This window comes from Phaenicophaeus curvirostris, unplaced genomic scaffold, assembly GCF_032191515.1.
Source record: "Phaenicophaeus curvirostris isolate KB17595 unplaced genomic scaffold, BPBGC_Pcur_1.0 scaffold_73, whole genome shotgun sequence".
In the NCBI taxonomy this organism is placed as follows: Eukaryota; Metazoa; Chordata; class Aves; order Cuculiformes; family Cuculidae; genus Phaenicophaeus; species Phaenicophaeus curvirostris.
Genome location: NW_027206695.1, coordinates 744203 through 769526, shown reverse-complemented (window position 1 = coordinate 769526; position 25324 = coordinate 744203). Strand labels below are relative to the sequence as shown.

The window sequence follows — 25324 nt, the reverse complement described above, 5'->3', positions numbered from 1 at the left end:
CCCAAATCTCCCTCAGAAGCCCCAAATCTCCCCTCAGAAGCCCCAAATCTCCCCTCAAAAGCCCCAAATCTCCCTCAGAAGCCCCAAATCTCCCCTCAGAAGCCCCAAATCTCCCTCAGAAGCCCCAAATCTCCACACAAAAGCCCCAAATCTCCCTCAGAAGCCCCAAACCTCCCTCAGAAGCCCCAAATCTCCCTCAGAAGCCCCAAATCTCCCCTCAGAAGCCCCAAATCTCCCCTCAAAAGCCCCAAATCTCCCTCAGAAGCCCCAAATCTCCCCTCAGAAGCCCCAAATCTCCCTCAGAAGCCCCAAATCTCCCCTCAGAAGTCCCAAATCTCCCCTCAGAAGCCTCAAACCTCCCCTCAGAAGCCCCAAATCTCCCCTCAGAAGCCCTAAATCTCCCTCAGAAGCCTCAAACCTCCCTCAGAAGCCTCAAACCTCCCTCAGAAGCCCCAAATCTCCCCTCAGAAGCCCCAAATCTCCCTCAGAAGCCCCAAATCTCCCCTCAGAAGCCCCAAATCTCCCCGAAAAGCCCCAATTTCCCCCCAAACCCCCCAAATCTCCCTCTAAAGCCCCAATTTCCCCCCAAAAGCCCCACACGTTCCCTCAAACCCCCAGATTTTCCTCTAGAAGTTCCAAATCTTCCCCCAGAGCCCCAAATATTTCCTCAAACGCCCCAGATCTCCCCTCAAAGCCCCATTTTTTTCCCCCCAAACCCCCAGATCTCCCCGAAAAGCCCCAAATCTCCCCTCAAAGCCCCAATTTTCCCTCAAAAACCCCTCGATTCCCCCCTCAAAAGCCGCAAATCCCCCCCTCAAACCCACCCGGTCCGGAGCCTCCAGGCTGAGGGAAGGGGGTGGGGGGGTGTTAGTATCAAGCGCAGGCGCGCGGCGGGGGGCGGGGCTTAAGGGGCAGGGGGCGTGGCCAGAGCGGACCCCGCGCTCCCATTGGCGGGAAGAGCGGGAGCCGCGCGCTGATTGGTTGGAATCCGTAAGGGGGGGGTGGGGACGGTGGTGACAGCGCGAGGGGGCGTGGCTTAAAGGGAAAGGGGCGGGGCTAAAGGCCCCCCCGCGCTTTTCATTGGCTGGGCGGGGGGTGGAGACGCGCGGTGATTGGCAGGGAGGGAGGGGAAGGGGGCGTGGCCAAGCGGCGCGGCGCGCGCTCCTCATTGGCGGGAAGGAAGGAGGGAGGGAGGAAGAAGGCGGCGAGGCGGAAGATGGCGGCGCTGGCGCCGGAGCTGCTGGTGCTGAGCGACGCCGGGAGGTTCCGGGCTGATAATCTGCTGGGGGCCGAGGATTGGGGTACGGGGGGGGCTGGGGGGGGCGGGGATTGGGGTACAGGGGGGCTGGGGGGCCGAGGATTGGGGTACTGGGGGGGGGAGCGGGGCTTGTGAGGGAAGGGGAGCGGCTCTGGGGAGGGGGCGTGGCTTGTATGAGGGGGCGTGGCTTGTTAGTACTATTGGCTGTGGAGGGGGCGTGGCTTGTAGAAGGGGCGTGGCTTGTCAGCATTATTGGCTATGGAGGGGGCGTGGCTTGTAGGAGGGGGCGTGGCTTATGAACACCTCTGGCTATGGAGGGGGCGTGGCTTGTAGGAGGGGGCGTGGCTTATGAACACTACTGGCTATGGAGGGGGCGTGGCTTGAGAACACTACTGGCTATAGAGGGGCGTGGCTTATAGGAAGGGGGCGTGGCTTGTGATTACCAATGGCTATGGAGGGGGCGTGGCTTGTAGGAGGGGGCGTGGCTTACAATTACTAGTGGCTATGGAGGGGGCGTGGCTTATGATCACTATTGCTATGGAGGGGGTGTGGCTTGGAGGAAGGGGGCGTGGCTTATGATCACTATTGGCTATTGAGGGGGCGTGGCTTGTGATCACTATTTCTTATGGAGGGGGCGTGGCTTGTAGGAGGGGCTGTGGCTTGTGATCACTATTGACTGTGGAGGGGGCGTGGCTTGTAGAAGGGGCGTGGCTTGTGACCACTATTAGCCGTGGAGGGGGCGTGGCTTATAGGAGGGGCGTGGCTTATGATAACTACTGGCTATGGAAGGGGCGTGGCTTATGATAACTACTGGCTATGGAAGGGGCGTGGCTTATAGGAGGGGCGTGGCTTATGATAACTACTGGCTATGGAGGGGGCGTGGCTTATTGGAGGGGGCGTGGCTTATAATAACTACTGTCTATGGAGGGGGCGTGGCTTATAATAACTACTTGCTATGGAGGGGGCGTGGCTTATTGGAGGGGGCGTGGCTTATAATAACTACTGGCTATGGAAGGGGCGTGGCTTATAACTACTGGGTATGGAAGGGGCGTGGCTTATAACTACTGGCTAATGAAGGGCGTGGCTTATAGGAGGGGGCGTGGCTTGCGAGTATTATGGTCTGGAGGGGCGTGGCCTGCAGAAAAGGGGCGTGGCTTATGGATGAGCTTGTTTATGGGGAAGGGGCGTGGTCTTGTTGGAGGGGGCGTGGCTTGGGGCCCATAGGCCTCTCTGAGGGGCGTGGCTTGAGAAAGAGGCGTGGTCTGTAAAAGGGGGCGTGGCTTAATCGGGGTGGGGGCTCCCCTTGGGTTTTAGGATTGGAGGCTCTGAAGGGGCTTTATCTGTGAAAAAGGGGGGGTTAGCTGTGGAAAAGGGGGTGTTAGCTGTGAAAAGGGGGTGTTAGCTGTGAAAAAGGGGGTGTAAGCTGTGAAAAGGGGGGTGTAAGCTGTGAAAAGGGGGGTGTTAGCTGGAAAAAGGGGGTGTTATCTGTGAAAAAGGGGGTGTTAGCTGGAAAAAGGAGGTGTTAGCTGTGGAAAAAGGGGTGTTAGCTGTGAAAAGGGGGGTGTAAGCTGTGAAAAGGGGGGGTTAGCTGTGAAAAAGGGGGTGTTAGCTGTGAAAAGGGGGTGTTACCTGTGAAAAATGGGGTGTTACCCCCCCTTTTTTTAATTTTTCAGCAGATGCCGCCCTCTACGGTTGCCTCGACAACCACCTGGACCCCTCGCACCTCTTCCCCTCCCTGGACCCCGACCCCATGGTGAGACCCCCAAATCGACCCCCTCCCCCCCAATTTTGGGGTCCCCCACCCCCATTTTGGGGTCCCACCTCCTCATATCTGTCCCCCCCCCCCCCCCTTCCCAGTTCGATTGTGCCTTCGAGGAGGGGGGGTGACGCCAGCCCCCCCGACCCCCCCTGGGGCCTCGAGCCCCCCAGCCTCTTCCCAGGTGAGTGGGGGGGGGAATTGGGGGTCTGGGGGGGGTTTGAGGGGTAAATGAGAGAGATTTGGGGGTCTAGGGGGGAGATTTGGGGGGCTGGTGGGGATTTGGGGGGGTTTGAAGGGAAAATGGGGGAGATTTGGGGGGCCTGGAGGGGAGATTTGGGGTTTGGGGGGGGATTTGGGGTGCTTTGAAAGGTAAATTGGGGTCTAGGGGGGAGATTTGGGGGTTCAGGGGGGAGATTTGGGGGGCTGGCGGGGATTTGGGGGGCTTTGAAGGGTAAATGGGGGGTAAATGGGGGAGATTTGGGGGGGCTGGAGGGGAGATTTGGGGTTTGGGGGGGATTTGAAAGGTAAATTGGGGTCTGGGGGCAGATTTGGGGGGGTTCGAAGGGTAAATGGGGGAGATTTGAGGGTCTGGGGGGTAGAATTTGGGGGTGCAGCTCGACTCCCACCCCCCCCCACTTTTCAAGAGCTCCAGGTGAAATCAGAACCGGGGTCCCCCACCTCGTCCGGCTGCTCCGAGGCCTCCGAGCCCCCCCCGAGGGTATGTGGGGTCCCCCCTTTCTTTTATACCCCCCCAGACCCCCCAAACCCCCTCCCCACAGCCCCAGCCCCCCCAAAACCCCTCCCATCCCCCCAAACCCCCTCCCCACAGCCCCAGACCCCCCAAAACCCCTCCCAGCCCCCCCAAACCCCCTCCCTATAGCCCCAGACCCCCCAAAACCCCTCCCAGCCCCCCCAAACCCCCTTCCCACAGCCCCAGCCCCCCCAAAACCCCTCCCATCCCCCCCAAACCCCCTCCCCACAGCCCCAGACCCCCCCCAAACCCCTCCCAGCCCCCCCAAACCCCCTCCCTATAGCCCCAGACCCCCCAAAACCCCTCCCAGCCCCCCCAAACCCCCTCCCTATAGCCCCAGACCCCCCAAAACCCCTCCCAGCCCCCCCAAACCCCCTCCCTATAGCCCCAGACCCCCCCAAAACCTCTCCCAGCCCCCCCCAAACCCCCTCCCCACAGCCCCAGACCCCCCCAAACCCCCCGAAGAGACCCCCCCACCCCCCAAAATCCACCCCCCACCCCCCAATTTTCTCTCCTCGCAGGCCCCCACCCCCCCCGAACTGGGGGTGAAGACGGAGCCGCCCCCCCCGCTGCCTTGCGCCCCCCCAGTAGATCCCAGTAAGACCAGTTAGAGTCTGGAATGGGGGGGGCTCTGGCTTGAAAAAGTGGGGGGTGTGTGTTTCTAACCTCCCCCCCCCCCCAATTTTCACAGCAGGGTCAGGGGTTAAAGCCGAGGGGCCCCCCCAAAGCCGCCGGACCCCCCCCGATCCAACCCAAACCGGCTGGGGGGGCCGCTGGGGCCACCCCTGCGCCCCCCAGCCCCCCCCAAACCATCCTCCTGCACCCCCTGCCCGGGGCCGCCCCCCCCCTCCCCGCAGCCATCGCCGGTAGGAATTTGGGGGGGGGGTCTGGGGGGGGATTTGGGGGGTCCTGGGGTGATGGGGGGGCTCCTGGAGCAATTAGGGGGGGGATTTAGGGTTGGTTTGGGGTGATGGGGGGGGATTTGGGGGGCTGGGGGGCGTCCTGGAGTGATTGGGGGGGGTTCAGGGGGGCTGGGAGGGGGATTTGGGGGGGCTGGGGGGGTCCAGGGGTGACTGGGGCGGGTTGGGGGGGGTCCCTGGCGTTTTGAGTGGGATTTTGGGGGGGTCCTGAGGGGTTTTGGGGTCTGGAGGGGGCCCTAGGGGGGTTTTGGGGTCCCTGAGGAGGGGGTTGGGGGTCCTTGGGTGGTTTTGGGATCTGGGGGTGTTCCTGGGGGGGATTTGAGGGTCCCTAGAGGGGGTTTTGGGGGTCCTTGAGGGTTTTTGGGGTCTGGGGGTGTTCCTGGGGGGGGGGTTGGGGGTCCCTAGAGGGGGTTTTGGGGGTCCTTGAGGGTTTTTGGGGTCTGGGGGTGTTCCTGGGGGGGGGGGTGGGGGTCCCTAGAGGGGGTTTTGGGGGTCCTTGAGGGTTTTTGGGGTCTGGGGGTGTCCCTAGGGGGAGTTTGGGGGTCCTTGAGGGTTTTTGGGGTCTGGGGGTGTTCTTGGGAGGGGGGGTGAGGGTCCCTAGAGGGGTTTTTGGGGTCCTTGAGGGTTTTTGGGGTCTGGGGGTGTCCCTAGGGGGAGTTTGGGGGTCCTTGAGGGTTTTTGGGGTCTGGGGGTGTTCTTGGGAGGGGGGGTGAGGGTCCCTAGAGGGGTTTTTGGGGTCCTTGAGGGTTTTTGGGGTCTGGGGAGGGTCCCTGGGGGGTGTTTTGGGGTCCTTGAGGTTTTTTGGGGTCTGGGGAGAGTCCCTGGGAGGAGTTTTGGGGTCCCTGGAGAAGGTTTTGGAGTCCTTGAAAGGGATTTTGGAGTCCCCGGGAGGATTTTGGGGTCCCTTGAGGGGGTTTTGGGGTCCCTGGGGGGGTGTGTGTTTTTGGGGTCCCCACTGAGGGGGGGGGGGGTGTCCCCCAGTTCCAGCTCCCGCCGTGCTGCTGTCTCCGGCCGAGCTGCTGCTGCCGGGGCTCTTGTGCCTCCCCGCCCCGCCCCCCCCCCTCGTTATCGTCGTCGTCCTCCTCGTTATCGTCGTCGTCCTCGTTATCGTCACCGGGGGGACGGGGACCCCGAGTCCCCCCCGCGCCCCCAAAACCCGAAACCAAGAGCATCGTCCCGGCCCCCGCGACCAACCCCCCCGGGCCCCTCGAGGTCGATGTGAGTAACCGGGACCCCCAAAATCCCCCCCTGGGACCCCAAAATCCCCCCCCGGGACCCCAAACCCTTTCCAGGGACCCCCAAAATCCCCCCCGGGACCCCAAACCCTTTCCAGGGATCCCCCAAATCCCCGCAGGGACCCCCAAACCCCCCTCAGAACCCCAAAACCCGCCCTGGCACCCCCAATCCCCCTCCCCCCAGACCCCCATTTGCTTCTCTATCCCCCCAGTTTTCTCTCCAACCCCCCCCATTTGCCCCCTTAGGGCCCCATTTGCCCCCCTATCCCCCCCCCATCCCCCCTGTTTACCCTCCTACCCCCCCCCAATTGCCCCCTTAGGCCCCCATCTCCCCCCCCCAGCCCCCTATTTGCCCCCCATTTGCCCCCTTAGGACCCCATTTGCCCTCCCAACCCCATCATTTGCCCCCTATCCCCTCCATTTGCCCCCCCCAGCCCCCAATCTGCCCCCTGAGCTCCCCGTTTGCCCCCCAGTTGCCTTTCTACCCCCCCAATTCCCCCGTTTGCCCCCCAGATGCTCTCTTACCCCCCCAATTGCTCCTTTAGTACCTCGTTTGTCCCCCATTTTCTCTCCTCTCTTCTTTATTTGCCCCCCTAGCCCCCTTATTTGCCCCCCTAGCCCCGCATTTACCCTCCCACCCGCCCCATTTGCCCCTCCAGCCCCCCATTTGGCCCCCCCCGGACCCCTGATTTTTCCTCCACAGGCGAAGGTGCTGAAGCGGCAGCAGCGGATGATCAAGAACCGGGAGTCGGCGTGCCAGTCGCGGCGCCGCCGCAAGGAGTACGTGCAGGGGCTGGAGGAGCGGCTGCGCCTCGCCCTGGCCGACAACGAGCGGCTGCGGCGCGACAACGCGCTCCTGCGGCGCCGCCTCGACGCCCTCCTGGCGCAGGTGGGGGCCTCCATCCCATAATAACCCGCCTTACGGACACCCCCCCTCCCCAAACCCCGGGGCGTCATGGGATGGTCTGACCCACCCCCCCCGGGTTGTAATGGTAGAGTCTGAGCCCCCCCCGTGTTGTAATGGGACAGTCTGACCCCCCCTAGACCATAATAGCTGGAGTCCTCCACATCCCATAATAGAATAGTTTGACCCCCCCCCAGATTGTAATAGCGTAGTCTGACCCCCCCATCCCCATAATGGTACAGTCTGACTTCTTCATCCCATAATAGAACAGTTCAGACCCCCCCCCCAACCATAATGGTACAGTCTGACTCCTCCATCCCATAATAGAGCTCTTCAGACCCACCCCCCCAGCCCCATAATGGTTCAGCCTGACCCCCCCATCCCATAATAGAAGAGTTTAGACCACCCCCCCAGACCCATAATGGTTCAGTCTGACTCCCCATCCCATAATAGAACAGTTCAGACCCCCCCCCCAAGTCCCATAATGGTTCAGTCTGACCCCCCCCATCAATTTCCAATAGCACAATCTGTATCTGCCATCCCATAATGAGGGAGGGGGGTTCGTTGCCATGACGACGGGATGTACCACTGCAGGGCTGGATGGAGGGGTGAGGGTTGATACCATTAGGGGGGTCCTGAGGGGGGGTTGAAGGGCTGGAATGTACCATTATGGAGGTTCTGAGGGAGATAAGGGGGTGGAATATACTATTATGGAGTATGGGGTGGGGGTTGAGAGGTTGGAATGTACCATTATGGGGGTCTTTGGGGGGGGTCGAGGAGTTGGAATGTGCCATTATGGGGTTCTAGGGGATGAAGAGGGGGTTGGAATGTACCATTATGTGGGTCCTAGGCGGGGTTGAGGGGCCGGAATGAACCATTATGGGTGTCATGGGGGGGGAAGAGGAGTTGGAATGTACTATTTTGGGGTCTTGGAGGGGGGAATGAGGGGTTGGAATGTACCATCTTGGAGGTTCTGAGGGGGATAAAGGGTTGGAATGTACCATTATGGGGGTCCTGGGGGGACAGCTGAATGGGGGGGCTCTGGGGTTGATCCCCTTGTGTGTGTCCCCCCCAAAAAAAAAGGGCTCGGAGCTGCGCCCCCTGCCCGGCCCCCGCACGCTGGCCTGCCTCGCCGCCCTCCTCCTCCTCGCCTGCGGCCTCGGGCCCCTCAGGTGGGTTTAAAAAAAGGGGGGGGGCACTATAAGGTGAGGGGGGGGCTCTTATTGCCCCCCATCATCTCACTGCCCCCCCCCCCCCCTTTTATCCTCCATCCAGCCTCTCGCAGCCCCCCCCGGCCGAGACCCCCGCCCCCCCCCCGCGGCCGCCGCCACCTCCTGGGGGTCCCCGAGGCGGGGAGACCCCCCCCTCCAGCACTGACCCGGGCGTGGGGGCCCCCCCCGGAGCCCCCCGACACTGCCCCCTTCAGGTATGTGTGAATCAGTTCCCCAACCGCTCCCTCAGACACCCCCAAATCTAATAGGACCCCCCCATGTCACCCCCAAATTCAATGGGATCTCCATGTCCCCCCTCCCAGACCCCCCCAAACCCTATGGGACCCCTAGACCCCCCCAAACCCAATGGGACCCCCTGCCCCCCCCAAACCTAATGAGACCCCCCCAGCCACCCCCATGGGTCCCCCAAATCCAATGGGATCTCTATATCCCCTCCCCCTAGGCCTCCCCAAAAACCTAATGGGACCCCATGAGTCCCCCAAATCCAATGGGACCCTAATCCCCCCCCAGATCTCCCCCAAAACCCAGTGGGACCCCGATCCCCCCCCCAGAGCCTCCAAAAACCTAATGAGACCCTCATGCCCCCCCCAAAATCCAATGGGACCCCAATCTTCCCCCCCAGCCCCCCTCTAAGCCCAGTGGGACCCCATTTCCCCCCCCCCAGGCCCCCCCAAAACCCAGTGGGATCCCCATGGACCCCCCGAACATAATGGGATCTCCATGGCCCTTCCCCAAACCTAATGGGACCCTCTGCCCCACCCCAGACTCCCCCAAAACCCACTTGCACCCCCCAGACCCCCCACCCCGACCCCTCCCCCATTAATCCCTCGTTACCCCCCCAGGAACGCGTCGCTGGCGCTGGGGGGGGGTCTGGGGGGGCTCCTGGAGGCGCCCGACTGCCCTCGCTTCAACCGCACCGAGTCCCTGCGGTAAGGGGGGGCACTGGGAGGGACTGGGGGGGACTGGGGAGCAATGGGAGGGACTGGGAGGGACTAAGGAGGGACTGGTGGGGCACTGGGAGGGACTGGGAGGGATTGGGGGGCACTGGGAGGGACTGGGGGGGCACTGGGAGGGACTGGGGGGGCACTGGGAGGGATTGGGGGACACTGGGAGGGACTGGAAGGGGCTGGGGGGGCACTGGGAGGGACTGGGGGGCACTGAGAGGGGACTGGGAGGGCACTGGGGGGGCACTGGGAGGGATTGGGGGGCACTGGGAGGGACTGGAAGGGGCTGGGGGGGCACTGGGAGGGCCTGAGAGACATTTCCCGCCCTTTTTTTCCCGCCCTTTTTTTCCCGCCCTTTTTTTCCCGCCCTTTTTTTCCCGCCCTTTTTTTCCCGCCCTTTTTTTCCCGCCCTTTTTCTTCCTTTACTGCCCCCCCTTTCACCCCCCATTTTCCTCTCATTTTCCCCCATTTCCCCCATTTTCTCTCATTTTCCCACATTTTCTCTCATTTTCCCCATTTTTTCTTCATTTCTCCCCAATTTCCCCCCGTTTCTCTGATTTTCCCCTATTTTCCCCTCGTTTACGCCCCTTTTCCTCATTTTCTCTCATTTTCCCCCATTTTCTTCTCATTTCCCTCACATCTTCCCCACGTTTCCCCACGTTTCCCCACGTTTCCCCACGTTTCCCCACGTTTCCCCACGTTTCCCCTCATTTTCCCCTCATTTTCCCCTCATTTTCCCCTCATTTTCCCCCCATTTTCCCCCCATTTACTCCTATTTCCCCCGTTTTCTCCTCATTCCCCCCATTTTCCCAAATTTTCTCTCATTTTCCTTTATTTTCTTCTCATTTTCTCTCGTTTTCCTCCGTTTTCTCTCATTTTCCCCTATTTTCTCTTCATTTCCATGCCATTTTCCCCATATTTTCCTGTATTTTTCCCCCATTTTCTTTCATCTTTCCCCCATTTTCTTTCATTTTCCCTATTTCTCCCATATTTTCTTTAATTTTCCTCTATTTTCTTCTTATTTACTCCTATATTCCCCATTTTCTCTCATTTGCTCTCATTTTCTCCTCATTTTTCCCACATTTTTTCTCATTTCCCCCCGTTTTCCACTCATTTTCCTCTCATTTCCCCGATTTTCTCTCATTTTTCTCCGTTTTCCCTTCATTTCTCCCTATTTCCCCAATTTTTTCTCCATTCCCCCTATTTTTTGCACCCCACGTTTTTACCTCCTTACATTTTACACCCTTTTCTCCATTTTTTTACCCCCTCCCCATATTTTTTACCCCCCCCCATATTTTTCCCCCCCCCAGCCTGGCGGACGAGCTGAGCGGGTGGGTTCGACGCCACCAGAGGCGGAAACCGGGGCCCCCCCCGCGCCCCCCCCGGCGACAGGTGGGTCTAGGGGGGCTTTTTGGGGTGCTGGGGGGTGTTTTGGGGGTGCTGGGGGGGGTCCTGAGGAGATATTGGGGGGGGAGGTTATTGGGAGGGTCCCAAGATGCATTTGGAGGGGGAGTTTGGGGGGCTCAGGGGGGTCTGGGGGTGGGTTTGGGGTTCTGGGGGGGGTTTAGAGGTTCGGGGGGGGGTTTGGGGGTTCAGGGGGTGTTTTTGGGGGGGTTCTTGACTCACCCCCCCCCCTCAGTTTCAGGCTTCGCCCCCCTGGAAAGTCGCGTCCTCAGCTCGCCTCATCATGGCCCCCCCCCCGCACCCCCAGAGGTGAGGGACCCCCGAAATGGAGACCCCCTCCAAGCACCCCTGAACCCTCCCAATACCCCAAAAATCCCCTGAAGCCCCAAATCCTCCCACTTCTTGCACCCCCAAACCCCCCCTGAACCCCCAAACCCTCCTACTTCTTGCACCCCTAAACCCCCCAGACCCCCCAAACCCCCCTAGAACCCCCAAATCCCCCATTTCTTTCACCCCCAAACCCCCGAACCCCCTTTTCTTGCACCCCCAAACTCCCAGACCCCCCTAAACCCCCCTTGAACCCCCAAACCCCCCCGTGACCCCCCCCCCTCTCCCCCAGGCCCCCCCCAGGGCAGCTCCAGCTCTACCGCCCGGACCCCCCTGAACCCCCTTTTCTCGCCGCCATCGACCGCCGAGCCGACACCTTCTACGTCGTTTCCTTCCGACGGGTAATTTTGGGATCCTGGGGTGCGGGGGGTGTTATTTTTTGGGGTGCAGGGGGGTCCCCAATATCTTACAAGCCCCTTTTCCCCCCCCCCCAGGACCATCTCTTGCTCCCGGCTATTAGCCACAACAAGACCTCGCGCCCCAAAATGTCGCTGGTGATGCCGGCGGCTGCGCTTAACGGTGAGGGGGGGGCTTTTTGTTTTGGGGTGTCCTTTAGGGGGCTCCCCGTATTTTGAGGGGGTGTTCTTGATATCTCAGGGGCCTCAGAGCCACGTGGGGGGGTCCTTATCACCCAGAGGATCCCTGTTATCTACAAGGAGGCTCACACGGGGGGGGTCCCCATGTTCTGGGGGGCTCCTTGGGGTCTGTATCTATTCTAGGGGGGTCTCCGTGTCCTTTGAGGGGGTCCCCATATTTTGGGGGGCTCCTTATTACCTATAGGGTATTCAGAGCCAATTAGGGGGGTCCTTTTCTACTTTGGGGGGGGTCCTTATCATGTTAAGGGGGGTCCCCATTATTTCTAGGGGCCTCAAAGCCACGTGAGGGGGGGGTCCCCATATTCTGGGGGGATCCCCATTATCTCTAGGGGCCTCAGAGCCACATGAGGACGGGGTCCCCATATTCTGGGGGGTTCCCCATTATCTCTAGGGGCCTCAAAGCCACGTGAGGGGGGGGTCCCCATAATCTGTGGGGGGTCCTTATTATCTCTAGGGGCCTCAAAACCACAGGAGAGGGGTCCCCATAATCTGTGGGGGGTCCTTATTATCTCTAGGACCCTCAGAGCCACATGAGGGGGGTCCCCATATTTTTGGGGGGCATCCTTATTATCTCTAGGGGTCTCAGAGCCATATGGGGGGGGTCCCTATCACGTTGGGGGGGGTCCTATCACCTTTCGGGGGGTCCCTCTCACCTGGGGGAGGTCCCTGTCACCTTTAGGAGGGTCCGTATCATCCTGGGGGGGTCCTTATCACCCTGGGGGGGCCCCGTGATCTACAGGAGGGGCCCATACGGGGCTCCTCGTGTTCAGGGGGGGGTCCCCATATTCTAACCCCGCCCCCCCCTCAAATTCCAGAGAGCCTTTCGGGGCGCGGGGGGGGCCTGGAGGCCATGATGCAGGTGGACTGCGAGGTGATGGACACCCGGGTGATCCACGTCCAGCGCCGGCGGCCGGCGGCCCCCCCCCGCGCCCCCCAGCCCCCCCGGGAACCGCAGCCGAGCCCTGGGGGGGGGGTAGGGACCCCCCCTCACCTTCCTCCTCCTCCTCCTTCCCCGGGAGGCCACGCCCCCTTCCCCGGGAGGCCACGCCCACAGGGAGGGAGACCATGTCCATATATGGTAGTGGCATGTCCATATATGGTTATGCCATGCCCATATATGGTAAGGCCACGCCTCCTCATTGGAGTGACTATGTAGCCATATATGGTGAGGCCACGCCCACACGAGGCTTAAGCCACGCCCCCTCAATGAGGCAACCCAATATATGCCCATATATGGAAAAAGCCACGCCCCAGTGGGTTACAGCCATTTCCATATATGGTGAGGCCACGCCCCCTCCATGGGGTAAAGCCACTTCCATATATGGAAGAAGCCACGCCCCCTTGAGGCCAACCCACTTCCATATATGGTGAGGCCCCGCCCACCAGGGACCAAGCCCCGCCCCCCGCACTTACGGGAGCTCCCCTCCTCCCAGGGGGCGGAGCTTCAGCTCTGGCCCCGCCCCCCAGATTAATTTTTTTTATTACCCGGGTCAATAAAATGATGGGAAAACCTTAACTGGGGTTGTTTGAGAGGTTGGTTTGTGGCTCCTATAGAACTTCCTCCCCTATAGACCCCGTGCACCTCCTCTAGAGGTCACCGTATAGCTCCTATAGTCCCTTTTTAATCTATAGGCCCCCCATAGCTGCTCTATAGGTCACTCTATGACTCCCATAGCTTCTCTATAGCTAACCCTATGGCTCCTATAGCCCTGCCTTCTCCCTATAGCTCTTCCATAGCTGCCCTATAGCTCAGCCTGTGTCTCCTATAGCCCCTTCTTCTCCCTATAGGACTCCTATACCTCACCCTATGGTTCCTATAGCCTCCCTATAGCTCACCCTATGGCTCTTATAGCCCCTCCTTCTCCCTATAGCCCCCCTATAGCTCCCCCTATGGCTCTTATAGCCACTCCTTCCCCCTATGGCCCCCCTATAGCTCCCCCAATGGCTCTTATAGCCCCTCCTTCTCCCTATAGCCCTCCTATAGCTCACCTTATGGCTCTTATAGCCCCTCCTTCTCCCTATAGACCCCCTATAGCTCACCTTATGGCTCTTATAGCCCCTCCTTCTCCTTATAGCTCCCCCTATAGCTCCCCCTATGGCTCTTATAGCCCCTCCTTCCCCCTATAGCCCCCCTATAGCTCACCCTATGGCTTTTATAGCTCCTCCTTCTCCCTATAGCCACTGTATAGCTCACCTTATGGCTCTTATAGCCCCTCCTTCTCCTTATAGCTCCCCCTATAGCTCACCTTATGGCTCTTATAGCCCCTCCTTCTCCCTATAGCTCCCCCTATGGCTCCCGCAGCCCCCCCTATACCCCACCCTAGGGCTCACCTGTCAATCAAACCCTCTGGCCACGCCCCCTGACCCCCAGCTCCGCCTCCGATTGGCCGCAGCCGCTTAGGCCACGCCCCCTTCCCGTACTTCCCGCCTCGCTGATTGACACCTTGGCCCCGCCCCCTTTCCCCGTTAGCGCCTCCTCCGATTGGCCGCAGCCCCTTAGGCCCCGCCCCCTTTTCCTCCCGGCGCCGCCTCCGATTGGCTCGCGGGGGGGGGGGGGGGGGGGGTGGGCGCCCGTTCCGCGGTTGCCAGGGGCGACGGCGCCGGGTTCGGGGGGCGCCGCTTCCGGTGACGCCATTTCCGGCGGCGCCGGGATGGAGGTGACGGTGGGGACGGCGGCGCTGGCGCTGCTGCTGCTGGCGCTGCCGCTGCTGTACGAGCGGAGCGGCTCGTTCCGCTACTTCTGCAAGATGGGCTTCTACAACGGCTGGATCCTCGTCCTCGCCCTGGTCGCCATCCCGCTCTGCGCCCTGCGCGGGAGGGACGTGGAGAACATGAAGTGAGGGGCGGGGGGGGGGGGGATGAAGGGGGGGAATGAGGGGAATGAGGGGGAGAAATGAGGGGAATGAGGGGGAGAAATGAGGGGAATGGGGGAGAAATGAGGAATGAGGGGGGAATGAGGAATGAGGGGGGAATGAGGGAGAAATGAAGGGAAAAGGGGGAGAAATGAGGAATGAGGGGAGATATGAGGAATGAGGGAGAAATGAAGGGAAAAGGGGGAGAAATGAGGGGAATGGGGGAGAAATGAGGGGAATGAGGGGGGAATGAGAGAGAAATGAAGGGAAAAGGGGGAGAAATGAGGAATGAGGGGAGATATGAGGAATGAGGGGGGAATGAGGAAGAAATGAAGGGAAAAGGGGGAGAAATGAGGGGAATGAGGAGGAAATGAGGGAGAAATGAAGGGAAAAGGGGGAGAAATGAGGAGGAAATGAGGGGGAGAAATGAGGGAAATGAGGGGAGAAATGAGGAGGAAATGAGGGGAGAAATGAGGAGGAAATGAGGAGGAAATGAGGGGAGAAATGAGGAGGAAATGAGGGGAATGAGGGGGGAAACGAGGGGGGAAATGAAGGGAGAAATGAGGGGAAATAGGGGAGAAATGAGGGGGGGAATGAGGGGAGAAATGAGGAATGAGGGGAAATCGGGGGAAATGAGGGGAAATCAAGAGGAGAAGGGGGGAGAAATGAGGGGAAAGGGGGGAGAAATGAGGGGAAAGGGGGGAGAAGTGGAGAAATGAGGGAGAATGGGGAGGAATGAGGGGAAAAGGGGGACAAATAAGGGGGAAAAGGAGAAATGGGGGAGAAATGAGGGGCAGTTGGGGACAAATTGAGAAGTGAGGGGGAAACGGGGAGAAGGGAGGGGAAAATAGGGAGAAAAGGGGGAGGAATGAGGGGAAAAGGGGGAGGAATGAGGAGAAAAGGGGGAGGAATGAGGGGAAAAGGAGGAGGAATGGAGAAATGAGGGAGAATGGGGAGGAAGTCGTGGAGAAATGAGGGGAAATAAGAGGAAAATGAAGAGAAATAGTGAGAAGTAGGGGAGAAATGTGGAGAAATTGGGTGGAAATGGGGGGAAAATGGGGGAGAAATGAGAGAAAATGAGGGGAAGTTGTGGAGAAATTGGGGAGAGATGAAGGGGAATGGGGAGAAAGGAGAAAATGGAGGGAAACTTGGGGAAATAGGGGAGAAGTTGGGGAGAAATGAGGGGAAATGGGGGAGAAATGAGGGGGAAATGAGGGGAAATGGGGGGGAAATGAGGGGAAATGGGGAGGAGTGAGGGGAAATTGCGGAGAAATTAAGGGAAAGGAGGTGGAATGGGGGGAAATGGGGAGAAATGAGGGGAAATTGGGGTGAAGTTGGGGAGAAGTGATGGGAAATTGGGGATAAATGAGGGGGAAATGGGGAAATAGGGGAGAAATGAGGGGGAAGTGAGGGGAAATGGGGGGAAACGAGGGGAAATGGGGGGAAACAAGGGGAAATGGGGGAGAAATGAGGGGAAATGGGGGAGAAACGAAGAAAAATAAGGGAGAAGTGAAGAGAAATGGGGGAGAAATGGAGAAATGGGGGGAAATGAGGGGGAATGGGGAGAACCGGGAGGACCTGGGGGCGACGTGGGGAGGTGTCGCTGGGCCCGTGGCTGCCGTGGGGCAGCTCCGACCCACAGCTTCCCCCCGCCGACCCCCACCCCCCAGGATCATCCGGGGGCTGCTGCAGCACGTCAAGCACCTGTACGGGATCCGCATGGGGGTGCGGGGGGCCCAGCACCTGCCCCCCCAGCAGCCCTACGTCGTCGTCAGCAACCACCAGAGCTCCCTCGACCTGCTGGGTACGCTGCCCCACGGCTGCCCCACGGCTCCTCGGTCCCTTCCCTGGCCCCACAACTGCCCCCTCAGTCCCTTTCCCGGCCCCACAACTGCCGCCTTAGTCCCTTCCCCAGCCCCACAACTGCCCCCTTAGTCCCTTCCCAGCCCCACAACTGCCCCGTTAGTCCCTTCCCCAGCCCCACAACTGCCCCATAGCTGGCCTTACTCCCTCCCCAGCCCCACAACTGCCCCCTTAGTCCCTTCCCCAGCCCCACAACTGCCCCATAGCTGGCCTTACTCCCTCCCCAGCCCCACAACTGCCCCCTCCGTCCCTCCCCAGCCCCACAACTGCCTCCTTGCTCCCTCCCCAGCCCCCCAGCTGCCCCATAGGTGCCCCTGGTCTTTCCCCAGCCCCATGGCCGCCCCCCTCACTCCCTCCCCAGCCCCACAACTGCCCCCCTAGTCTCTTCCCCTGCCCCACAGCTGCCTCACAGCTGCCCCATAGGTGCTTTTAGTCCCTCCCCAGCCCCACAACTGCCCCCTTAGTCCCTTCCCCAGCCCCACAACTGCCCCATAGCTGATCTTACTCCTTCCCCAGCCCCACAACTGCCCCCTTAGTCCCTTCCCAGCCCCACAACTGCCCCATAGCTGGCCTTACTCCTTCCCCAGCCCCACAACTGCCCCCTTAGTCCCTTCCCCAGCCCCACAACTGCCCCCTTAGTCCCTTCTCAGCCCCACAACTGCCCCCTCAGTCCCTTTCCCAGCCCCACAACTGCCCCATAGCTGGCCTTAGTCCCTTCCCAGCCCCACAACTGCCCCATAGCTGGCCTTACTCCTTCCCCAGCCCCACAACTGCCCCCTTAGTCCCTTCCCCAGCCCCACAACTGCCCCGTTAGTCCCTTCCCCAGCCCCACAACTGCCTCCTTAGTCCCTTCCCCAGCCCCACAACTGCCCCATAGCTGGCCTTATTCCTTCCCCAGCCCCACAACTGCCCCCTCAGTCCCTTCTCAGCCCCACAACTGCCCCCTTAGTCCCTTCCCCAGCCCCACAACTGCCCCATAGCTGGCCTTACTCCTTCCCCAGCCCCACAACTGCCCCCTTAGTCCCTTCTCAGCCCCACAACTGCCCCCTCAGTCCATCCCCAGCCCCACAACTGCCCTGTTAGTCCCTTTCCCAGCCCCACAACTGCCCCATAGCTGGTCTTACTCCTTCCCCAGCCCCACAACTGCCCTCTCAGTCCCTCCCCAGCCCCACAACTGCCCCCTTAGTCCCTTCCCCAGCCCCACAACTGCCCCATAGCTGGTCTTACTCCTTCCCCAGCCCCACAACTGCCTCCTCAGTCCCTTCCCCAGCCCCACAAGTGCCCCCTTAGTCCCTTCCCAGCCCCACAACTGCCTCACAGCTGCCCTATAGCGCCCCACAACCACCTCCCCAGCCCCACAACTGCCCCCTCCGTCCCTCCCGAGCCCCACAACTGCCCCCTCAGTCCCTCCCCAGCCCCACAACTGCCTCCTTCCTCCCTCCCCAGCCCCCCAGATGCCCCATAGGTGCCCCCAGTCTTGCCCCAGCCCTGCGGCCGCCCCCCTCGCTCCCTCCCCAGCCCCACAACTGCCCCCCTAGTGTCTTCCCCTGCCCCACAGCTGCCTCACAGCTGCCCCGTAGGTGCTTTTAGTCCCTCCCCAGCCCCACAACCGCCCCCTTAGTCCCTTCCCCAGCCCCACAACTGCCCCCTTAGTCCATTCCCCGGCCCCACAACTGCCCCATAGCTGGTCTTACTCCTTCCCCAGCCCCACAACTGCCCCCTTAGTCCCTTCTCAGCCCCACAACTGCTCCTTGGTCCCTTCTCAGCCCCACAACTGCCCCCTTAGTCCCTTCCCCAGCCCCACAACTGCCCCATAGCTAGTCTTACTCCTTCCCCAGCCCCACAACTGCCCCCTCAGTCCTTTCCCCAGTCCCACAACTGCCCCATAGCTGGCCTTACTCCTTCCCCAGCCCCACAACTGCCCCCTCCGTCCCTCCCCAGCCCCACAACTGCCCCCTCCGTCCCTCCCCAGCCCCACAACTGCCCCCTCCGTCCCTCCCCAGCCCCACAACTGCCCCCTCCGTCCCTCCCCAGCCCCACAATTGCCCCCTCCGTCCCTCCCCAGCCCCACAACTGCCCCCTCCGTCCCTCCCCAGCCCCACAACTGCCCCATAGCTGGCCTTACTCCCTCCCCAGCCCCACAAGTGCCCCCTTAGTCCCTTCCCAGCCCCACAACTGCCTCGCAGCTGCCCTATAGCGCCCCACAACCACCTCCCCAGCCCCACAACTGCCCCCTCTGTCCCTCCCCAGCCCCACAACTGCCCCCTCCGTCCCTCCCCAGCCCCCCAGCTGCCCCCCCAGCCCCTTGCCCTGCCCCACGGCTGCCCCACGGCGCCGCTGTGTGCGCAGGGATGATGGAGGTGCTGCCGGACCGCTGCGTGCCCATCGCCAAGCGGGAGCTGCTGTACATGGGCGCCGTGGGGCTGGCCTGCTGGCTGGGGGGCATCATCTTCATCGACCGCAAGCGCCCGCAGGAGGCCAAAGGCGTCCTGGCCCAGGCCGCCGACACCATGCTGCGCCACAACGTCAGTGGGGCGGGGCGGGGTGCGCTGGGGGGCTGGGGGTGACGCCGGGGTGCAGCGTGAGGCGAGTTGGGGGGTGGTTGTGGGGCTGGGGGTGACGCTGGGGTGCAGCGTGAGGCGAGTTGGGGGGTGGTTGTGGGGCTGGGGGGCAGCTGGGGGGCTGGGGGTGACGCCGGGGTGCAGCGTGAGGCGAGTTGGGGGGTGGTTGTGGGGCTGGGGGGTGCCTGGGGGGCTGGGGGTGACGCCGGGGTGCAGCGTGAGGCGAGTTGGGGGGTGGTTGTGGGGCTGGGGGGCTGGGGATGCTTCTTTGGGTCGGCTGGGGGGCAGGGGAAGCAGCTATGGGGCTGGGAATGACATTGGGGGGGCAGCTATGGGGCTGGGGGAGCTGCTATGGGGCTGGGGGAGTAGCTATGGGGCTGGGAACGCTGCTGGGGGAAGCAGCTATGGGGCTGGGAACGCTGCTGTGGGGCTGGGGGAAGCAGCTATGGGGCTGGGAATGCTGCTGGGGGGCAGCTATGGGGCTGGAGGAAGCAGCTATGGGGCAGGGACCGCTGCTGTGGGGCAGCTATGGGGCTGGGAACGCTGCTGTGGGGCTGGGAACGCTGCTGTGGGGCTGGGGGAAGCAGCTATTGGGCTGGGGGAAGCAGCTATGGGGCTGGGAACGCTGCTGTGGGGCTGCTATGGGGCTGGGGGAAGCAGCTATGGGGCTGGGGGAAGCAGCTATGGGGCTGGGAATGCTGCTGTGGGGCTGCTATGGGGCTGGGGGAACGCAGCTATGGGGCTGGGAACGCAGCTATGGGGCAGGGAATGCTGCTGTGGGGCTGGGGGAAGCAGCTATGGGGCTGGGAACGCTGCTGTGGGGCTGGGGGAAGCAGCTATGGGGCTGGGAATGCAGCTGGGGAGCAGCTATGGGGCTGGGGGAAGCAGCTGTGGGTCCGAGCCGGCGCCGTGGGGCGCCCCGCGTGTCCCCCCAGGTGCGGGTGTGGGTGTTCCCCGAGGGGACGCGCAACCACAGCGGGAGCTCCATGCTGCCCTTCAAGCGCGGGGCCTTCCACCTCGCCGTGCAGGCTCAGGTACCCGGGGGGCGGCCGTGGGGGGCACGGGGGAGGGGGTTGTGGGGTCGCCGTGGGGCAGCCCCTCACCCCTGCCCCCCCCCCACAAGGTCCCCGTGGTCCCCATCGTCATCTCCTCCTACCAGCATTTCTACAGCAAACGGGAGCGACGCTTCACGGCCGGTGAGCCCGTGGGGCAGCCGTGGGGCTGGGACGTGTGGGGGGAGCTGTGGGGCACGGAGGGTCGCTACGGGGCCACGGGAGGAGCTGGGAGGGGGATTTGGGGTTCATAGAGGAGGCGCAGGCAGCTTGGGGGTCGCTATGGGGCAGCTGTGGGGCAGTTATGGGTCTCTGTGGGTCGCTATGGGGCAGCTGTGGGGCTGAGTGAGGAGCTTTGAGAAGGTTTGGGGTTCATAGAGAAGTTGCAGGTGGCTCTTAGGGCTCTTGGGGATCGCTGTGGGGCAGCCGTGGGTCACTATGGGGCAGCTGTGGGGCTGGGTGAGGAGCTTTGAGAGGGTTTGGGGTTCATAGAGAAGCCGCAGGTAGCTCTTAGGGCTCTTGGGGGTCTCTGTGGGGCAGCCGTGGGTCGCTATGGGGCAGCTGTGGGGCTGGGTGAGGAGCTTTGAGAGGGTTTGGGGTTCATAGAGAGGCCGCAGGTGGCTCTTAGGGCTCCAGGGGTGGCCGTGGGGCAGCCGTGGGTCACTATGGGGCAGCTATGGGGCAGTTATGGGGCTGGGCGAGGAGCTTTGAGAGGGTTTGGGGTTTGTAGAGAAGCCGCAGGTGGCTCTTAGGGCTCTTGGGGGTCTCTGTGAGTCGCTGTGGGGCAGTTATGGGGCTGGGTGAGGAGCTTTGGGAGGGTTTGGGGTTCATAGAGAAGCTGCAGGGGGCTCTTGGGGGTCTCTGTGGGTCACTATGGGGCAGCTGTGGGGCTGGGCGAGGAGCTTTGAGAAGGTTTGGGGTTCATAGAGAAGCTGCAGGTAGGTCTTAGGGCTCTTGGGGGTCTCTGTGGGTCGCTATGGGGCAGTTATGGGGCTGGGTGAGGAGCTTTGAGAGGGTTTGGGGTTCATAGAGAAGCCGCAGGTGGCTCTTAGGGCTCTTGGGGGTCGCTATGGGGCAGCCGTGGGTCGCTATGGGGCAGCTGTGGGGCTGGGTGAGGAGCTTTGAGAGGGTTTGGGGTTCATAGAGAGGCCGCAGGTGGCTCTTAGGGCTCCATAGGTCGCTGTGGGGCAGCTATGGGGCAGCTGTGGGTCTTTATGGGGCAGTTATGGGGCTGAGTGAGGAGCTTTGAGAGGGTTTGGGGTTCATAGAGAAGCTGCAGGTAGCTCTTAGGGCTCCATAGGTCGCTGTGGGGCAGCTATGGGGCAGTTATGGGTCACTATGGGTCTCTGTGGGTCGCTATGGGGCAGCTGTGGGGCTGAGCGAGGAGCTTTGAGAGGGTTTGGGGTTCATAGAGGTAGCTCTTAGTGCTCTTGGGGTTCGCTATGGGTCGCTGTGGGGCAGCTGTGGGTCGCTATGGGGCAGCTGTGGGGCTGGGCGAGGAGCTTTGAGAGGGTTTGGGGTTTGTAGAGAAGCTGCAGGTAGTTCTCAGGGTTCCATAAGTCGCTGTGGGGCAGCTGTGGGTCTCTGTGGGTCACTATGGGGCAGTTATGGGGCTGGGTGAGGAGCTTTGAGAGGGTTTGGGGTTCATAGAGAAGCCGCAGGTGGCTCTTGGGGCTCTTGGGGGTCGCTATGGGGCAGCCGTGGGTCGCTATGGAGCAGTTATGGGGCTGGGCGAGGAGCTTTGAGAGGGTTTGGGGTTCATAGAGAGGCCGCAGGTGGCTCTTAGGGCTCTTGGGGGTCGCTATGGGGCAGCCGTGGGTCTCTATGGGGCAGTTATGGGGCTGGGTGAGAAGCTTTGAGAGGGTTTGGGGTTCATAGAGAGGCTGCAGGTAGCTCTTAGTGCTCTTGGGGATCGCTGTGGGGCAGCCGTGGGTCGTTATGGGGCAGCTGTGGGGCTGGGCGAGGAGCTTTGAGAGGGTTTGGGGTTCATAGAGAAACTGCAGGTAGCTCTTAGTGCTCTTGGGGGTCTCTGTGGGTCACTATGGGGCAGCTGTGGGGCTGGGTGAGGAGCTTCGAGAGGGTTTGGGGTTCATAGAGAGGCCGCAGGTGGCTCTTAGGGCTCCATAGGTCGCTGTGGGGCAGCTATGGGGCAACTGTGGGTCTTTATGGGGCAGCTATGGGGCTGAGTGAGGAGCTTTGAGAGGGTTTGGGGTTCATAGAGAAGCTGCAGGTAGCTCTTAGTGCTCCATAGGTCGCCGTGGGGCAGCTATGGGTCTGTGTGGGTCGCTATGGGGCAGTTATGGGGCTGGGTGAGGAGCTTTGAGAGGGCTTGGGGTTCGTAGAGAAGCTGCAGGTGGCTCTTAGGGCTCCATGGGTCACTGTGGGGCAGCTATGGAGCAGTTATGGGTCACTATGGGTCTCTGTGGGTCGCTATGGGGCAGCTGTGGGGCTGGGTGAGGAGCTTTGAGAGGGTTTGGGGTTCATAGAGAGGCCGCAGGTGGCTCTTAGGGCTCCATCGGTCGCTGTGGGGCAGCTATGGGGCAGTTATGGGTCACTATGGGTCTCTGTGGGTCGCTATGGGGCAGCTGTGGGGCTGAGCGAGGAGCTTTGAGAGGGTTTGGGGTTCATAGAGGTAGCTCTTAGTGCTCTTGGGGTTCGCTATGGGTCGCTGTGGGGCAGCAGTGGGTCGCTATGGGGCAGCTGTGGGGCTGGGTGAGGAGCTTTGAGAAGGTTTGGGGTTCATAGAGAAGCTGCAGGTAGCTCTTAGGGCTCTTGGGGATTGCTGTGGGGCAGCCGTGGGTCGCTATGGGGCAGCTGTGGGGCTGGGTGAGGAGCTCTGAGAAGGTTTGGGGTTCATAGAGAGGCCGCAGGTGGCTCTTGGGGCTCCAGGGGTGGTTGTGGGGTGGCCGTGGGGCAGGCGTGGGGCGCCCCCCAACCGGTGTGCGCAGGGCAGTGCGTGATCGAGGTGCTGCCGCCGCTGCCGACTCGGGGCCTGGGCCCCGCGGACGTCCCCGCGCTCGCCGACAGGGTCCGAGCCGCCATGCTCGACGCCTTCGAGGCCCTCGAGGCCGAGCTCAGCCCCACGGCGCCCGCCCGGCCCCACTGAGCGCCCCACGGCGCCCGCGCCCGCTGCCGCCCCACGGCGAGGACCCACGGAGCCCGAGACGGAGCACGGACTGACCCACACGCGGGGCGCGGACCCATAACTGCGGCTGGAAGGGCTCATATGTGGGGCGCGGACCCCTAAGTGTGGCTGGAAGGACCCATATGTGGGGCACGGACCCATAGCTGAGGCTGGAAGGACACATATGTGGGGCACGGACCCATAAGTGAATTATGGACCCATATGTGGGGCGCGGACCCATAAGTGAGGCTGGAAGGACCCATATGTGGGGCGCGGACCCCTAACTGAGGCTGGAAGGACCCGTATGTGGGGCACGGACCCATAACTGCGGCTGGAAGGGCCCATATGTGGGGCACGGACCCCTAAGTGTGGCCTGGAGACATAAAAAGGGCGCGGAGTGACCCACAAGTGGGGCCTGGAGCCGTAAATGAAGCACGGACTGACCCACAAGTGGGGCGCGGACCCATAAGTGAGGCTGGAAGGACCCCTAAGTGGATTATGGACCCATAAGTGGGGCGTGGACTGACCCCCAAGTGGATTATGGACCCATAAGTGGGGCACTGACCCATAGACTGACCCATAAGTGGATTCTGGACCCATAAGTGGGGTGTGGACTGACCTCCAAGTGGATTATGGGCCCATAAGTGGGGCACTGACCCATAGACTGACCCATAAGTGGATTATGGACCCGTAAGAGGGTGTGGACTGACCCCCAAGTGGATTCTGGACCCATAAGTGGGGCATGGACTGACCCCCAAGTGGATTATGGACCCATAAGTGGGGCGTGGACTGACCCATAAGAGGGGCACTGACCCATAGACTGACCCATAAGTGGGTTATGGACCCATAAGTGGGGTGTGGATTGACCCCCAAGTGGATTCTGGACCCATATGTGGGGCACTGACCCATAGACTGACCCATAAGTGGATTCTGGACCCATAAGTGGGGCGTGGACTGACCCCCAAGTGGATTCTGGACCCATAAGTGGATTATGGACCCATAAGGGGGTGTGGACTGACCCATAAGTGGGGCACCGACCCCCAAGTGGATTCTGGACCCATAAGGGGGTGTGGACTGACCCCCAAGTGGGGCACTGACCCATAGACTGACCCACAAGTGGATTCTGGACCCATAAGTGAGGTGTGGACTGACCCCCAAGTGGATTCTGGACCCATAAGGGGGTGTGGACTGACCCCCAAGTGGGGCACCGACCCATAGAGTGACCCCCAAGTGGATTCTGGACCCCTAAGTGGGTCACTGACCCATAGACTGACCCACTCCAGCCCCATAGCGTGACCCACTCCAGCCCCACGGACTGACGCCCTGCCCCATAGCCTGACCCCCTCCAGCCCCACATAAAGGGGGGGGGTCCTGCCCCACAGGGGGGGGGAGGAGCGGCCCCCGCCTCCTGTTGGTGGGGGGTGAATCCAGCGATTTATTGGGGGGGGGGGGGGCGGGTGTTGCCAAATCGACCCCCCCTGCCCCCCAAGTGTGGGGCGCCCCCCGAAATAAACACGGTGATGACCCCGCCTCCTGATGTCACTGGGGGGGGGGGAGGGGGTATGGGGGGGGGGAAAGGCCCCCAGACCCTTCTACAGCCCCCCAGGGCCCTACTAAAGGCCCCTAGACCCTTCTAGAGCCCCTCAAGACCCTTCTAAAGGCCCCTAGAACCTTCTAGAGCCCCAGAGCCCTTCTAAAGGCCCCCAGACCCTTTTCTAGCCCCTCCGGGCCCTTCTAGAAGCCCCCAGACCCATCTAGAGCTCCCAATAGCCATTCTAAAAGCCTCCAGATCCTTCTAGAGCCCCTCAAGACCCTTCTAAAAGCCCCCAGACCCTTCTAGAGGCCCTTTGGTCCCTCCTAAAGGCCCCCAGACCCTTCTAGAGCTCCCAAGGGCCTTTCTGAAGGCCTCCAAAGACTTCTAGAGACCCCCAGGGCCCTTCTAAAGGCCTGTGAAGCCTTCTAGAGCCCCCCTGAGCCATTCTAAAAGCCCCCAGACACATCTAGAGCCCCTCAAGACCCTTCTAAAAGCCCCCAGACCCTTCTAGAGGCCCCCAGGGCCCTTCTAAAAGCCCTAAGACTCTTCTAGAGCCCCTGTGGTCCCTCCTAAAGGCCCCCAGACCCTTCTAGAGACCCTCAGATCCCTTCTAGAGACCCCCAGAGCCCTTCTAAAGCCCTCGAGACCCTTCTAGAGTCCTGCAGGACCCTCCTAAAGGCCCGCAGACCCTTCTAGACCCCCCCAGAGCCTTTCCAAGAGACCCCTGACCCTTCACGAGCCCCCCAGAGCCCTTCTAAAGGCTCCCAGACCCTTCTAGAGCCCCTCATGTTCATTCTCAAAGCCCCCAGACCCTTCTACAGACCCCTAGGGCCCTACTAAAGGCTCCCAGACCCGTCTAGAGCCCCCCAGGGCCCTCCTAAAGGCCCCCAGATCCTTCTACAGACCCCTAGGGCCCTTCTAAAGGCCTTGAGATCCTTCTAGAGTCGC

The 25324-nt window shown here is 61.6% G+C and overlaps 2 protein-coding genes across 2 annotated transcripts; both read left to right on the top strand.

Moving 5' to 3' along the window:
- Window positions 1-1216: 1216 nt before the first annotated feature.
- ATF6B (activating transcription factor 6 beta) lies at window positions 1217-13568 on the top strand. Its single transcript, XM_069881938.1, is given in 16 exon segments — window positions 1217-1301; window positions 2932-3011; window positions 4290-4365; window positions 4483-4634; window positions 5670-5906; window positions 6627-6812; window positions 7911-7999; window positions 8103-8135; window positions 8137-8253; window positions 8902-8988; window positions 10314-10395; window positions 10643-10716; window positions 11027-11135; window positions 11229-11313; window positions 12206-12363; window positions 13518-13568. Coding segments are annotated over 16 exon segments (1701 nt in total).
- A 442-nt stretch (window positions 13569-14010) lies between these two features.
- On the top strand, window positions 14011-23968 carry AGPAT1 (1-acylglycerol-3-phosphate O-acyltransferase 1). The gene is made up of 6 exons (XM_069882010.1): window positions 14011-14226; window positions 15913-16046; window positions 18455-18630; window positions 19602-19700; window positions 19790-19862; window positions 22667-23968. The coding sequence occupies exons 1-6, from the start codon at window positions 14042-14044 to the stop codon at window positions 22822-22824; spliced, it is 825 nt and encodes a 274-aa protein (XP_069738111.1). The 5' UTR covers window positions 14011-14041; the 3' UTR covers window positions 22825-23968.
- Window positions 23969-25324: the final 1356 nt, after the last annotated feature.